The sequence below is a fragment of the Diadema setosum genome, chromosome 15 (genome assembly GCF_964275005.1).
Source record: "Diadema setosum chromosome 15, eeDiaSeto1, whole genome shotgun sequence".
In the NCBI taxonomy this organism is placed as follows: Eukaryota; Metazoa; Echinodermata; class Echinoidea; order Diadematoida; family Diadematidae; genus Diadema; species Diadema setosum.
The window spans coordinates 17,673,409-17,689,401 of record NC_092699.1 but is presented as its reverse complement, the minus strand read 5'-3'; the positions used below and the strand labels follow the sequence as shown (position 1 = coordinate 17,689,401).

The 15,993-nt window shown below is 39.3% G+C and overlaps 1 protein-coding gene across 1 annotated transcript; it reads left to right on the top strand.

Annotated features, from left to right (window-relative positions):
* Positions 1-4,452: 4,452 nt before the first annotated feature.
* On the top strand, positions 4,453-14,817 carry LOC140238915 (uncharacterized). Its single transcript, XM_072318813.1, has 5 exons — positions 4,453-5,979; positions 6,354-6,533; positions 11,294-11,494; positions 11,964-12,182; positions 13,192-14,817. The coding sequence occupies exons 1-5, from the start codon at positions 4,920-4,922 to the stop codon at positions 13,869-13,871; spliced, it is 2,340 nt and encodes a 779-aa protein (XP_072174914.1). The 5' UTR covers positions 4,453-4,919; the 3' UTR covers positions 13,872-14,817.
* Positions 14,818-15,993: the final 1,176 nt, after the last annotated feature.

Here is a 15,993-nt window from a genome sequence, read left to right as displayed (position 1 = left end):
ATATGATGAGGGGACCATGGACATTGCGAAAAAGATTTGGAATTCAAGCAACAGCGAATCGAGTGTTCTTAAATTTCCGGGAAATGGCATTTCCTTTTTCGATGATCTGCAGCAACTATTGGGTCTTCAACAAGATGAGGAACCACGGTATTTGATGGAGAATTTCTTAGAGAACCTAGGACAATCAAAGCATGTGAACTTAACCCGTGACCGGCAGATGTTTTCAAACTTTTTAGATGCCTTGTGGAAGCAAAGGGATTTCATCGAAGAAATTCGGAATGTGCAAAATACAAGTTTGTATATGAAAGAAGTGCAACAACTTCTCAGTCCTACGCCAAGACGTAAGCCAAAGTTCGGCATTATCAACTTCATTACCAGTTCATTACCATTGTTACGTGATACGAACATTACCGATACGCTTGACTTGTACGCAAGACTTTTGAACTCACAGAAGAAATCCCAACATGATACGAACTCCTCCTTGATACTAAGCGATCTACAAAAATTGTGGACACCTTTCGAAGACGCAAAACCAGTCGATGATATCGATGACTTTCTGATCGCGCTGTCGAAATCACGTCCGTTCAATCTCACCGGTGACCGTTATTTGTTAAACAAATTTCTTCAAGCTCTTCAGAGTTACCATGCGGACAATTACGCAAAGAAGCACGAGATGAATGCTTCGTTAATTCTGGATGAATTAGGTCAAGTGATTAACGCTGCTGGAAGCAAGAATGAACTTTCCCCCTTTGAGAACTTTATGAAGGAATTGGGTCAAATCAGTCACCCTAATTTGACTGATAGCAAGCAAGAATTCAACAAGTTATGGAGTTTTCAAAGGTCTGGTTTTGGGAGTCTTGGTAATTCAAAAGAGCCACAGTCAAATGCCACGACCATTCTTAACGCAATTGAGGGATTGCTTATCTCAAATATGGATAGTAAGGATACCTCACATAATGAGGACTTGTTAGAAATTGTCAAGCAGCTCAGTGATCTGAATCATATCCATGACCGGCAAGTGTTTGTGAAGTACCTGAACGCTTTGAATAAGGCAAACCACTTTCCTTTTCACTTGCGAAAGCCCGATTGGAATGTGACATCAATTCTTAATAATCTCCAAAGAATACTCCACCTTGAGTTGAGCAACGAAGAATCCACTCCGTTCTCTGACTTTCTGGGAGATCTTACGGGCCTCAAGTCCATTAATACAACGCTAAACAGGCACCTGTTCATGAATTTACTAAACATATGGCAAAGTGGACATGAAAATGATCAGAAAAGGGATGACTTCAATTTGACATCGACATTGAATGCCATCCAGCAGATAATCGACTTCGAGGCCCGCAAAGGACCTGCATTCTCTTTCGCAGACTTCCTAGACCAGTTAGCACAATCCACTCGAACAAACTTCACCAGTAATCGTCAGCTGTTTATCAGCTTTATACATGCCTTAAGAAGTAAAGGAAATGCAGCGCCCGCCACGGCGGAAGTCGAGTCGAATGCGACATCGATTTTGGATGAGATACGACATATCTTTGGCACAATCGAGGACGATAAAATGCAAGGTCTAGTCGAAACAACAGAAAGTTCGCCGACAACTACGCCATATTCTGACAACAAAAGTACAGAGACAGGTTTCGTTCAAAACCTAGGTAACTTGCTGTCTGCTGTTGAAGATAATCTGCAAGCGAACAAATCTCAAGCGGAGAGGATATTCTCAGCTTTTGAAAGAAGGATAAATGATTCGCTGGGAAAGAGTCAATACACCAAGTATCTACAAAATGTCCTTGACGTACTTACCCGTCACCGGCAATCCAGCAAAGAACCGTCAGTTTCCGAGTCGGCATTACTCGATATGATCGGCGATCTCAACGAGTTGACAAACCTGACGCTTCTTCACATTTTAGCCGTTGCCTACCAGGGTCTAGTTGCAGATGATGGAAGACATCCTTGGCGTTTCCTGGATTACCTTCATGAGCTTTATCAAGGTATTAGAAATCAACAGTATTTAATGCTTTATCCAATGTAATTTTAAGCCAAAACTACATGACAAAATTTCGCCTTGGAAAATACATGGAAACATGTACATTTTAGTGTTACCCTAAAAATATATATTTGTTATTGATCGATTATGTGTCCCTGATAAGCGGTAGAATTGACATCCGGTGATGAACGTCACACCATATACGACTACTAATGATAGTAGTTTGACATGAACATCGCAACGAATAACATAATAGTAGAGGGTTTTCGTTTGAAAGAATGAAATGTCATTACAAAATTTAAGGAGAGTATGCCAACGTTTTGTAGTGTCTCTTTTTTTTCCTCAAGTGGTAAAATCGGAACTCTTTTCTTCAATTTCAGATTCACAGCAAACCTCCCACACACCTGCCGATGGCGACGCCGTCCTACAATTCTTCCAAAAATTGCCCCACTCGAAGGTGCAATTGTCACATCTTCTGGACGTTGTTGCAAATGTGGCGAGTCCGAACAATCAGACAACTGCGGTTCTCTTGAGTGATTTTGAAAAGCTGCTTCGCGAGTCTCATGAAGTAGAGGATGACGAAACACAACTGACAGCAATACAGCACTTGCTGCAATTACTCTCTAACATTCAAACCAACACATCGAGAGATAATGAACTTTTCTGGAGCATTATATCGCGTGCAAATATGACATCGCCTTGGAATATGACAAGAGAACAGTTTTCTGAACTCTTGCAATCTCTCGAAGGGTTTACTGTGAACCCAGTGGATGAGGATCGATCAAAGCAGATGCAACCCGAAGGACGTGCATTACTTCATCTCATTAGTAACTTAACCGATATCCCGTTCGATACATATCAACTGTTTCGTCGGGTCTTCAACAATTTCGATTTTCATCTAGATCCTTCAGTTGTTGGTTGGCTTCATAATATTACATCGTTACTTCAAAGGCACTACGACCGTAACAGTGAGCGTGATGAATTTCTGAACTTCTTATTCAATGCGATTGACACACTCGAATCCTTTGCAAATCAGATGAATGTATCTCGTCTTCGCAGTGAATTTCAAAAGATGGAAGGAACTGATGCGCTTAGTACCAATGATACCGTAACAAACATCCTAGATGAACTGTCGGCTGTCTTCAAAAGTGATAAAAACACAGTGCTCCCTGATAGCATCGTTTCCTTAACCCGCTTTCTTTCCCAAATAAGACGTGACTACGGAGATAGAGTTGGGAATGATAAAATGTTTAGGGAGATAATGAGCCGTCTGCAAAAATTGGAAGGTGCTGCTGCGCTTAGTACTAACGATACTATTTCAAAAATCCTAGATGAACTGTCGGCTGTCTTTGAAGATGATAAGAACACGGTGCTCCCTGAAAGCATCGTTTCCTTAACCCACTTTCTTTCCCAAATAAGAAGTGACTACGGAGATAAAGTTGGGAATGATAAAATGTTTAGGGAGATAATGAGCCGTCTGCAAAAATTGGAAGGTGCTGCTGCATTTAGTACGAATGATACTATTTCAAAAATCCTACATGAACTGTCGGCTGTCTTTGAATATGATAAGAACACAATGCTCCCTGAAAGCATCATTTCCTTAACCCGCTTTCTTTCCCATATAAGAAGTGACCACGGAGATAAAGTTGGGAATAATGAAATGTTTAGAAAGATAATGAGCCGTCTACAAAAGATGGAAGGTGCTGCTGCACTTAGTACTAATGATACTATTACAAAAATCCTAGACGAACTGTCGACTGTCTTCGAAGATGATAAAAACAAAGTGCTCCCTGAAAGCATCGTTTCCTTAATCAGCTTTCTTTCCCATATCAGAAATGACTACCGAAATAGGATTGGGAATAATGAAATGTTTAGGGAGATAATGAACCGTTTGCAAAAGATGGAAATAGTTGCTACATTTAGTACCAATGATACTATTTCAAAAATCCTAGACGAACTCTCGACTGTCTTCGAAGATGATAAAAACAAAGATCTCCCTGAAAGCATTGTTTCCTTAATCAGCTCTCTTTCCCATATAAGAAGCGAGAACAGAGAGAGAGTTGGGAATATTGAAATGTTTAGGGATATAATGAGCCGTCTACAAAAGATGGAAGGAGCTGCTGCATTTAGTACCAATGATACTATTACAAACATCCTAGATGAACTGTCGACTGTCTTCGAAAATGATAAAAACAAAGTGCTCCCTGAAAGCATCATTTCGTTGATCCGCTTTCTTTCCCATATAAGTGACTTCGGATATAGAGTTGGGAATAAAGAGATGTTTAGGGAGATAACGAGCCGTCTGCAGAACATCACATCCCACAGTGACGTCATTTTGAAAGACAATCCAAACCTCGCTAAGTATCTGCCAAAGATGTCATCCCTCTTTGATCAGGACCCGTCGCTGGTACAAACAGATTCTCTTCTGCTTAATTTGCTTAAAAACGTAAAGATTATGACATCATTCGAGGAAGATCGAGAGCAGTGGAATGACCTGATAGGTTTGATTTCAAACTCATCGAACGAGGACGTCCATCGCAGACTGTTAGGCACAATCCTTTCCTTGTATGGTGTCTCCGAACTGCACAATGTCAAACCACTGTCTGATTCGGCTCGGATATTAGATTTTCTGGCGTTTGTATCAACGCGTCCATTCCTTCATGACGACATAACATGGCGTAGTTTCTTTGATACTTTCTTGAACGAGTCGACAAAATCGGACATCAGAACATTGTCATCACTGCTTGAGCAAGTGTTTCCGGAGGACAATCATATCGATAACCTGAGAACGAAGGAACTTTTTTCGTTTATTTCGACCCTTAGGAATGACAGCAGAGAATTCATATTAGAAAATACACCCACTTGGATACAAATCATTAAAACTGTGAACACGTCTTCCAGCAATTTGAGAAGTGCTTTGCGTCCGTTGTTGGAAATGCTTGCCTCTAAGTGGGATACGTCACAGTTACAAGCTCCTATTGTTCCTGAATCGTCACAATCAGATGACTCCAAACAAGTGTTAGAATCAATTTGGGCAATGCTAAATCGAAGTGCGGGTGTGACTACCGCTGGAAGAACACTTACGGACGTGGCTGCGGACATTTATAAGGAGCTCTGGGGCAGCGAAGCATCTGACGCATTCACGGTAAAAGGAAACAGAAGACTCCTTCTCCAGCTTGGCGGTCTCTATAACCCAGAGGAATTTGAGAAACAAAAACGTGAACGTCTGTTGCTGAAGTTCCTGCTGAAGCTCCCCCGGTTTCTTAATGCATCGGAACTTGACAGTGGTGACCTCCAGGCCATTCAGATGGTCAACGATTTCGATTACCTTGATTACAGTTTCTTCGAAGAGACTCCACACAGTGAGGAAGGCGATCCCGTGGGCCATTTGGAAGGTGTCTTGGAAAAGTTTGCGGACATTCATCTAAGGAAATGGAATGACTCGTTTCGCGAGTTTGTCGGTGAAACTGCAAGTACTCATGGACTATCGATTGAGGACCTGCGACAAATGTATTTGTTATTCGCGAAAGGGGTGAGATTGATGTCAAAGGCATTCCATGGGATGTTAAAAGTCGTGCAAAATGAATCCCTCGCAGGCGATGATTTCATGATTCCTACCACTACCCCATCTGCGCCCGTGAGAAGCAACTTCGACAGCCTCTGGAGCTTTTTCAACTTGACAAATCGCTTTCAGGAAAATTATGCTAATCGAGGAGATTCACAAAGCAACGTGGATCTTTTTGCTACTCTGTTTGGAGACTCTCTCGCGCGCAGGAGAGGCAGGCTGCGAACGCCACCGAATGTTGTACAAACGCTCTCCACTACACCAACACCCGAGCTGAGTTCTAACCTGGCACCAGGTGCTACACCGACAGACGACCTGTGGCGCTGGTGGAATGAACTTCGAAGTAGCACCGTGAGCCAGGAAACTGTCAGAGGTTCATCTACATCTCCTCCTCCTCCATCCACTCCCTCACCCTTGGATTCCAACCAAGGTGAGAATAAATGGTGAATAAAAACTAGCTTAGCAACGGTAAATGAATATTTACGGTTAAACATTAGAAAGACACTATTATTGTTACATTGCCTTTGGTGTGGAACGGTAACACAATGACAGCTGACAGCTTGTGGCTGTGTGAAACGAGTACAAGTGAAATGAGAAAGCTTTGAAACTGATTCAACAGTCCCAAACTCCCTATCGGTTACCACGTATAATTGGTATGACACACAAAAATACTCCTTATTTTATTTTTTATATTTTATGTCATGTCTTCGCGAGTACGCTTTTAGAGTCGAGGAGAATGAGGACACTTCTTTTTATGTTCAAGAAGCCATATGGAAAGCCTTTTGTCATTTTCCTCCTTTATAGAGTTGATACAGCAGTGGTCAGAATGGTCGTCATGGAACTCGTGTTCGGTCTCGTGCGGTTTCGGCGTACAGACTCGACATCGACAGTGCATCATCACCATCGAAGGACTTCTGATCATTTCCGATAGCTGCTCGGGGCCCGCTGAAGACACGATGTCGTGCGTGTGGGACGTTTGTCATGGTATGTGTGCATAATATTATGACAACAAAAACCTCCGCTTATGTGACGAAAATGTGTTTAACTTAACGGTCTAAGCATCAGCAAAAAGACTAAATCCATCCCTACTATTTAAGTGTATGCGCTCCTTTCGTCTTATATTCTGTGTGGTTGTTATTTGTGGTTTTCTTTGTCACACTATCACTTTTTGTCGACCTCTTTTGAGGTGCGCTTGTATCGCTCAAGATATCTGGTACTCGATAATGTACGTGATCGTATTTTTATTTTTTATTTTTTGTCTTTGCTCTTGTTTGTTTGGGGTTAAGAAGCATGTTTTAAATTAGTTCATTGACATCATCACTGCGTTTTTTCTTTCTTTTTTTTTTAAAAGAGCATATACAGCCATCCTGCAAAGTGGTAAACATTGATGCATGAAAATGCATATTATGATACACATCATTTGTAAGATCGTAAAGCCGAGAGCGGGGGTGGGAGGCAAAGTCATTTGACTTAAAAATGGAATGCATTTTCTTCACGTAGAGAGCGCCCTGCGTGGTTGCCTCTTTTCTGTGCTCTGAGTTGTTTATGATTTTTGTGTTGTTCTGTGATATTATTTTTGTGTCACTGTGCCAGCTGTATTGTACGTGCTTTGTGAATCTCCTGGACCATTTTTGTGTTAAGTAATTCGAGGATTTGGCTGAAAATCGGCAAACTGGATTTGGGGTTTGATATCATTTGCACGGGAGCCCCACCACAGCCTTCATATTCAGGTAGGGTATGTGTTTATGCGCTCATGCGAGCCTAGGGCTGTTAAGCGCGTAGAAGTCATACGCGCTATGTAATGTGTTCATGCGCTCAACTGTTGTATACTTGAATGAGCTGTAGCTTTTTTAAATTTTTTTTAAATTTGTATGTACGTTTTGCACAATGCAGTGATGATAATGATCAGTATAATGGAACGAATGAGGAATATGTTTGTTGTGAGTCTAATACTGACTCTTTTGCCATGTATGTATTGTTGTACAGCCACATGCGCTTTTAGTAGGTCTATACTACCAACTGTGAAGAATGATAAGAACATGTCTAGTACCGGTATCAGAGTAAAAGGCTACTCAAAAGCATGCATTTTGTATTATAAGAATGCAAGCTCTACTTTTCACATGTCACTGCTTACCAGTGGAGATGTTGAAATCAACCCAGGTCCGTCATTTAGTGTGTCAGCTACTAAAGATCATGCTGTTGATAACAATACAAGACGTGCATATAGTATTTCGGACCTTTTACAGCTGAACCCTTACAATGTTTACTCCACTCAACCTTCTTGTGAGTGCCTTAGGATTAATGAAGTGACATGGCAACGAATAACAGCACTACAGATTAACAGAGTGAAAAAGACTCACAGAGGTAAAAGAGTAGTAAGACAAAATAGGGATCAAACTGTGAAGTTGTTACACGAAAGAAAATTTGTGAATTCTGATATTTCATGTATGAATATGAAATTTGCTATGTTAAATGCCAGATCGCTGAAGAACAAAACCGCTGAGTTTGTAGATTATATTCTTGATCATGAATTAGACATTGTTGCTATTTGTGAAACATGGCTTACGCCTAATGATGCTGCTCCGATTGGTCAATTGACACCACATGGCTTCACATTTAAGCACATTCCCAGAGTTGGCAAACGAGGAGGAGGAATAGCTGTGTTGTTTAAAAGTCATTTAGATATCAGAATTGTAGATTCCCCAAATGTTACAACATTTGAAATGATTCAGATGACTCTGAATTATATGCAGAGATCGTTGCATTTCATCAATGTATATCGTCCACCCAGTTCAGTACAGTTTCAGATTTTCTTGGATGAGTTTTCTAATGTTCTCGATAGACAGCTTCTCTGCTCGTCTGACTTGTTGATTGCAGGTGATTTCAATATACCTGTGGACTCATCAACTTCGAATTCGAAGTTGTTCTCTGAATTATTGTCAGCCTTTAATATGATTCAACATATTAATGAGCCAACTCATAATCGAGGCCATGTATTAGATCTGCTTATAACTCATAAAGGTAACACTGTACAACTTTGTAATACCGGTGTTGTGGAAGGTATATCAGATCATTCAGCAATAATGTGTGAATTGAACCTTCCTAAACGTTGTATCAAAAAAACATTTGTTGTGACACGGAATTTGAAATCTGTAAACCCACAAGAGTTTGTTGCTGATACTCATGTTAAGTCTCTTTTATCAGCTGAACCTCAAGTTAATAATGTTGATGATGAAGTGAATTTGTATAACACCTTACTCACTGCCACCCTTGATAAGTTGGCACCTGAGAAACGAATCAAGGTCACAATACACCCCAATACGAAATGGTATACCCCAGAAATAGCTCAAGCAAAACTGCTTCGTAGACAGTTAGAAAGGAAGTCAAGGTCCACAAAACTGGAGATTCACAAGCAGATGTATCATGCACAAAGGCGATGTGTAAATGCCTTGATTAAAGATGCTAAGTTACAATATCATTCAAAAAAGGTTACGGATTGTGGGAAAGATACAAAGAAGTTGTACAAAGTTGCTAATGCTTTACTTTACCGAAAACAGCGATCTCCTTTACCGGAACACCTCACTCATGGTGATCAGGTTGAGTTAGCCAATTGTTTTAATCAATATTTCATTGATAAAATTGTGGCAATCCAACGGAGTTTCCCAACTCGTTGTGAACAGCCAAATGACATTGTATGTGAAGTCAAGTCAGAATTGAGTGAGTTTCAGTCTGTCACTGTTAATGAGATAGAAAAGCTTATTAAGAACTCACCTAACAAATCATGTGAACTTGATCCAATCCCAACAGATTTGGTTAAGAAGTGTGGCAGAGTTTTAGCACCCGTTATCACAAGAATCATAAATGCTAACCTGAGATTAGGTGTAGTTCCACAGGTGTGTAAAAAAGCAGTTATTCATCCAACTTTGAAAAAAGCAGGCTTAGATCAGGAGTGTTTAAAAAATTACCGTCCAATTTCAAATTTACCTTATTTAAGTAAATTGCTCGAAAAGGTTGTTTTCTCACAACTGACAATGTATCTGCAAGATAATGAATTGCTTGATTCATTTCAATCTGCGTACAAGCCTGGTCATAGTGTAGAAACACTGTTAGTCAACTTATCAGATATTGTGTTCAGAGAATTAGATAGTGGTAACATCACTGCTCTTATCATGCTTGATATGAGCTCAGCTTTTGACACAGTCGACCATGCTATTCTGATTCAACGATTGAGATATTGTTGGGCATCAAAGGAACTGTTCTTGATTGGTTTATATCCTACTTATGTGATCGATCTCATTATGTCAGAATTGGTGATTCTATCTCTTGTAAAACTATGACAAAGTTTGGTGTACCTCAAGGTTCTGTTGGAGGCCCGCTGCTTTTTTTCTCTGTATATGCAACCAATTAGTGAAGTATTTCGCAAGCATTGTATTAGTTATCATTGTTATGCGGATGATATACAACTTTATTTGTCTTTTAAACCCACTGTGTCTTCATTGTCATCCGCCATTGTAAAACTCGAAGCATGTTTGCAAGACCTGAAAATTTGGCTTACATCCAATGGCCTTAAACTAAATGATGATAAATCTGAGTTTCTGTTATTGGGATCAAAGCGTATGTTACGCAAAGTTGATTATCAGTCATGTCATGTCAACATCGGTAGCACTTGCATTACTCCGTCGAAAACAGCCCGTAATTTAGGTATCATATTTGATCAGGAAATGTCATTTCGAAGTCATGTAACTCATATTCAGCGGAATGTTCGATATCAGTTGCGTAATTTAAGTTTCATAAGGAAATATTTGTCTAAATCTGCAGCTGAGATACTTATTCATGCTTTGATTTCTTCTCGGTTGGATTTTTCGAATTCATTGTTGTGTAATCTTTCAAAAAAAGATGTCACAAAACTTCAACGGTTGCAAAATTCTGCTGCCCGATTGTTAACTTTTACTAATAAGTTTGATTCCATGTCACCAGTTCTCCGTTCCTTACATTGGTTACCTGTAGAAAAAAGGATTATTTTCAAGATTCTGTTATTAGTACATCATTCAGTTCATTCTTTTTCCCCAATATACATAAGTAATTCTGTTCAAAAATGCAATCCGACACGAAGGCTACGTTCATCATCAGATGCATTCTTACTCCAAACACCCAGAGTAAAACATGGGTATGGTGATCGTGCTTTTTCCGTTATGGGACCAAAATTGTGGAATCAGTTACCTCTTCAGTTAAGGGAACTGTCATCTACAGAGTCATTCAAATCCAAACTTAAAACTTATCTGTTCCTTTCATACTGAGGACTGTAATTGCTGTATGTCATTAATATTGGATTAATATTGTATTTTTAATTGATATATGTTGTATTCTTTATTTGGTATATATTTGCTTTTGTTTACCATTTTTTTCTTTGTTGAAATGTTTGAATATGTATATGCATGTAAATATATGATATTTTTTCATTTTTGAAGTGCCATGAGCACTGAAAAGTGGACCTGTGCGCTATACAAGTAGCCACTATTATTATTATTATTATTATTATTATTATTATTATTCTTGCTACTGTGTGTGGTATGTGCGCGTGCGTTGTTCTCTCTTGTTTCTTTGCTTCTTTGTTGTTTTTCTCTGATAATTGACATAACGCTTGTATTTAATGTAATTAGAAGTTTTTGCGGAATATAATTAATGTGCCAAAATAGGGATCTTTTGAATCAGACTTCATTCAGGGCTTCCATGTGTTATTTCAGTTTTCTGGGCTGACTGGTCGCCATGGTCGCCATGCAGCAATAGGTGCGGGGTCGGCAATCACACGAGGATTCGAGAATGCATGTCCAACTCGACAGCTATTGCGCCCACGGACCGGCGTTGCGAGGGACCGTCTGAAGAGAAGACTAGCTGCCGCCAGTATGACTTCGACGAGTGCTCGCTTCACGAGGTGTTCATTCCGGGTATGAGTATTGACCGAACGTATACAGTTATCAAAATCATATACTTGGTCAGGAATCTACACAAACTATATCATTACAAGCTATCCACTGAAAAAGGAACACAACATAAGTACTACTGATTTAAAATGAAATGAAATGGAATTTATTTTCCAAACAATAACAACGATAACAAACATATCAACTCATAAAGTACTCAAAAGTAGAGGAACATTATTAATTGGTACAAAAAAAAAAAAAAAACAGCGATAGCAAGCACGTTTATAGTCAAGGCCATGACTCTCGTACTCCATCATGACTTGAGCGACTGGTGAAATTTCACATCATAAGCAATCATATCCTTACATTTGTTCTTGTATTTCATACCATACAAAATAATGCAGGTATTACTAAACATCGTTGCAAGAGTCTTGCTTGTCAGATTACGAATTGTGAAAAAAAAATAGAAACGCATAATTCGTTCTGCATTCAGGGGTGTGGACGGAGTGGAACCATTGGTCTCTGTGCTCATCGAACTGCAGCGGGTACAGTTTGAGGCATCGGTCTTGCCAACATCAGAACGCGTCCTCAGCAACATCACCTGTGACCCGGATGCGGAAGCGAGATGAAGGTCTTCTCTGCGAGGGAGATTCCCAGCAGAACATCTCTTGTTCGGTTCTCCACCTATGCAGTGAAGATACGTTGAGAAGAGGTAAATTAAACCTTTAAAAAGAATACATAAGCGAACGAAAACTCTAAACAAGCGCACTATACGTAGTTCCATATACGAAGTCGCCGAAGACACAGAAAAATCAATGCATGTAACATAATCATTACTACTACTATTACAACAATAATTGAGTGACAAGACCTGTCATGTAGGTACTTTGTCTATACCTCTGTGTGTGTGTGTGTGTGTGTGTGTGTGTGTGTGTGTGTGTGTGTGTGTGTGTGTGTGTGTATCATTATATATATATATATATATATATATGGGGTTTTTTTTTAAACTGTATTATGCATGAGGGTACCTCTATCATCCAAGATCGTCGGAGGATCCTTATTTTAGGAAATATATCGCGTGAATATCTGACGCGAAGTGATCCTATAAAATTGATACACTATCGACTTTTACCAAAGCAATGAGGTGTCTCCTTTCTATCGGTTTTACATAGTAAACTTCATTTGTCTTTACATTTTGCATGTTGGACAAAGTAAAAGAAATGACGTGGCGTAAGTGTGCACTATGTCGGATGCATGTTATATGCCAGATAGCGGTGGTAGATCACACGGAGTGCACGATTCCTTTCTGATTTTACAGTGCTGATTAGATCTTCTTCTTCCTCTTCCTCTTCTTTTTTTCTTCTTTCTTTCATTCTTTCTTTTTTTTTTCAACTGTGCTACCATAAGCTGACTCGCTGTGTACGGAACCTGGTGGATTAAATGCGCAAAGTCTGTGGAAATTTAAGTACTGTATAGGCCTATAACTGAGGTATAGATTTATATATGGATCGTGCCTTATACGGATAAAGTATGTTCTTTTTTAGAGCTCTATTATCCGCCTTTTTCAACGTGAATCGGGAAATTTTCAACGAATGAGATCATTTCTTTCTTTCGGAAAACCCAAACCAGAATACAAGAGAAGTTCCATTACTACTCGACACAAAAGAGGATTATCATCATTATGATTTGCATGTATTTTTCTCTATATACTTTCATAATAGGACCAATATCTATTCATCATCATCATCACTATCACTATGGACGAGAAGAATTTTTCATTAAGGCTGCCACAACAATGCTGTCGTCCTTCCTCGTTGTGGTCCTTCTGGTCTTTTTAGTCAGTTACTGCTACAAAGTCAGAAAGGAACGCGGTAGGCAGCCGTACAGAACCAAGAGTGGCAACAGCATCGGGTCCGTCTTTAAAGGCGCGAGAAAGCCGAGCGTGCAATCGTTTGTTCGTAAGCCCTCGCTCCAGGGGAGCATCGGTAGGAAAAAGAGCGGGGAGTCCGCTCTGTATCCCGTCCGCTCGCCCGAGGAAACGGCAGAGCTACTGGCTGAGGATGAACCTAGGGCGAGGCCTCATTGTCCGTACACGGAGCCTGCGAAGTCCACGACATCGCCCGGGGTGTGGTTGTGGGCGTGGGAGACGGAAGGCGATGATTGGGCAATACCCGAACACTCGGGGACTCCGCCCTGCTCTGAGGAAGAAGTTTTCGTTGATGTGGATGCGCTACTGGGAAGGACAGCGTCAAGTAATCCTCGACAAGGAGAAAGAATAGAGATAGGTGGGCAAGGAAGAATCGTCGAAGAACGGGGACGACATGATCAGCAAGCGGTTGAGCCAATGAGAAACGTATTTGAGGCTACGAGTAGCGCGGCAGACCATGCGTGGTTTAGCTGACACTAAAGGTATTGTAGTTCATGTGAAGTACTTCGATCAAAGCAATCTTCTTTGTAGGGTTGATCTCTGCTTCCGTAGAATAATGTCATAATATTGAGATCAGCAACATCCTATGATCGTACTTCAAATGGTGAAAGGTTGCTTTATATAGGCACGAGAAATTTTAGTATTAAATGGACTTACTATGACCATTATTCCTTCTCTGATGTGTGAAGAATGAACTAAAAAATATTAACTGTCGTGTGGTATGCAGCAGCAAATTCTTATCAACCCAGTACTGGTTGTACAGTCAGTTGCACAAAGAGATGCGCTTTAAAATCAAAACATGAAAATCATTCATGCTATCTAAACTTTAGGCAGTCATATTCAGCGGCCGGTTCCAAGCTGTTGCTTTTTGTTGCGTAACTATCGATGCGACAGAAATAAAATCTATTGGTGTCGATTTTGAGTCATTTTCTACTCATGACTTAAAGTCAGGACTTTAAGTGAAAGTGAAAGAGTTTATGATAAAGATTCATATATATTTGTTTCCTCTCTGCTTTGCCTACTTTGTCCATTTATTTTTACATATCTTCACTAGCGACATGTAGTATATTGTAGTTTTTGTGTTGTCCAGTGTGATTTTTTTTTCATTCTCGTCCGTTGCTCTTATGTACTTAGTAAGCTTATAAATATCCATTTTTACTGAATGCACTATCAAATATTGTGACCCTTGATATTGATTACATTAGAATTCATGTTGATATTCGATCTCTCGTCCAATACGGGTTGCTAACAATTCTGAAGAGTGTTAGCCAAATTCAGTAATCTGTTTTACCGTGATGTAGACGTATCATTAGGAAGATAAAGAAGAGTACTGGTATAAAATGTTCCTTTCAACATTTGGGTGTCTTCTGAACAATTACCCTAATGTAAGTTCGGAGTAAAATGATCATCTATATGTATATATGTATATAATATATATATATATATATATATATATATATATATATATATATATATATGTTTTGGTATTTTATGTTATATATTTATATAATGTTTTGGTATTTCATATATAATAAAAGCAGTGATAATGGTTACAATCACATATGCAAATTAGATACGATGATGTCATTGACTGGCAAGTTTCCCATAGATCTGTGCACAAATCTTCTCTGAATATCCCTTTTGGAATTAAAATATCAAAAAATGAATGAATCTTGTCCTGAACATCTAATTATTACAGAGTTACAGCAACTTACATGTAGTTAGCAGCGGGACAGGGGGTTCCAGTTGTTACATTATCACCCAAAACATGGCTTACTGAGTAGTTTTATGTGAGAAAATGATGTCCTCAACTCATAACTAAATTCACCAATGTGGTTGCAAATACCATGACTGTATTGAGAGAACATGTTCACCTCATTGGGCTTGCAATTTTTTTTTTTTTTAAGGGGTGCAGGGCATGTCCAATTTGATAAAAATTTCTTCTGATCTTGGTTAATCTAGCCTCACTCCTATTCCCTACATTCAACTTGGATATGTAGTGACATTTTCTTGTAAGCTACAAAGAGTTATTCCTTTTTATATGCTAATCCTTATGATTTGCCACAGTCAATGGGTAATACCATAGAGGAGAAAAATGCATGATATATAAATACAAGGATCTGCAGTACTGCACCATCTACTACAACACCTGGCATTTCAATATTCCACTATTAACGAACGGATCACCACATGACATTAAGCACCAGAGCATGTTACAATGTGAAATAGAATCTTAAAAATACAGATTTATTCGTTGCTTTGTAGTCATATATTACAGAATATTTCAATATATTCTCAGTATTAATAATATATACCAATGTAAAGAAAAAGAAAAAAAGTACATTGATATATACACATGAACAATTAGGTTTTCACACAAAGACTGGTGGATTCAAAACATGTATCACACCACAGAAATGAAAATAACATCTGCCACAAATATTTTCTGCAAAGCCAGCTCTACACAGGAAGTGTACTGAAATAATAACTTGCATTGGTAAAATTGTAACCCAGAAAGGTTCACTTGCCACATACTGAGATCTAATTCATATCGTGCTTTAAAGCTTCAGGAAGATGTGGAGGATATGTATGATTT

What these genes read in the sequence shown, in the direction of transcription:
- LOC140238915 (XM_072318813.1), top strand. Translation starts at nt 4,920, where the DNA reads ATGCTTGCCTCTAAGTGGGATACGTCACAGTTACAAGCTCCTATTGTT. An exon ending in ACCCTTGGATTCCAACCAAG is followed by an intron (nt 5,980 to 6,353) that starts GTGAGAATAAAT and finishes CCTCCTTTATAG; the next exon opens with AGTTGATACAGCAGTGGTCA. An exon ending in CGTGTGGGACGTTTGTCATG is followed by an intron (nt 6,534 to 11,293) that starts GTATGTGTGCAT and finishes GTGTTATTTCAG; the next exon opens with TTTTCTGGGCTGACTGGTCG.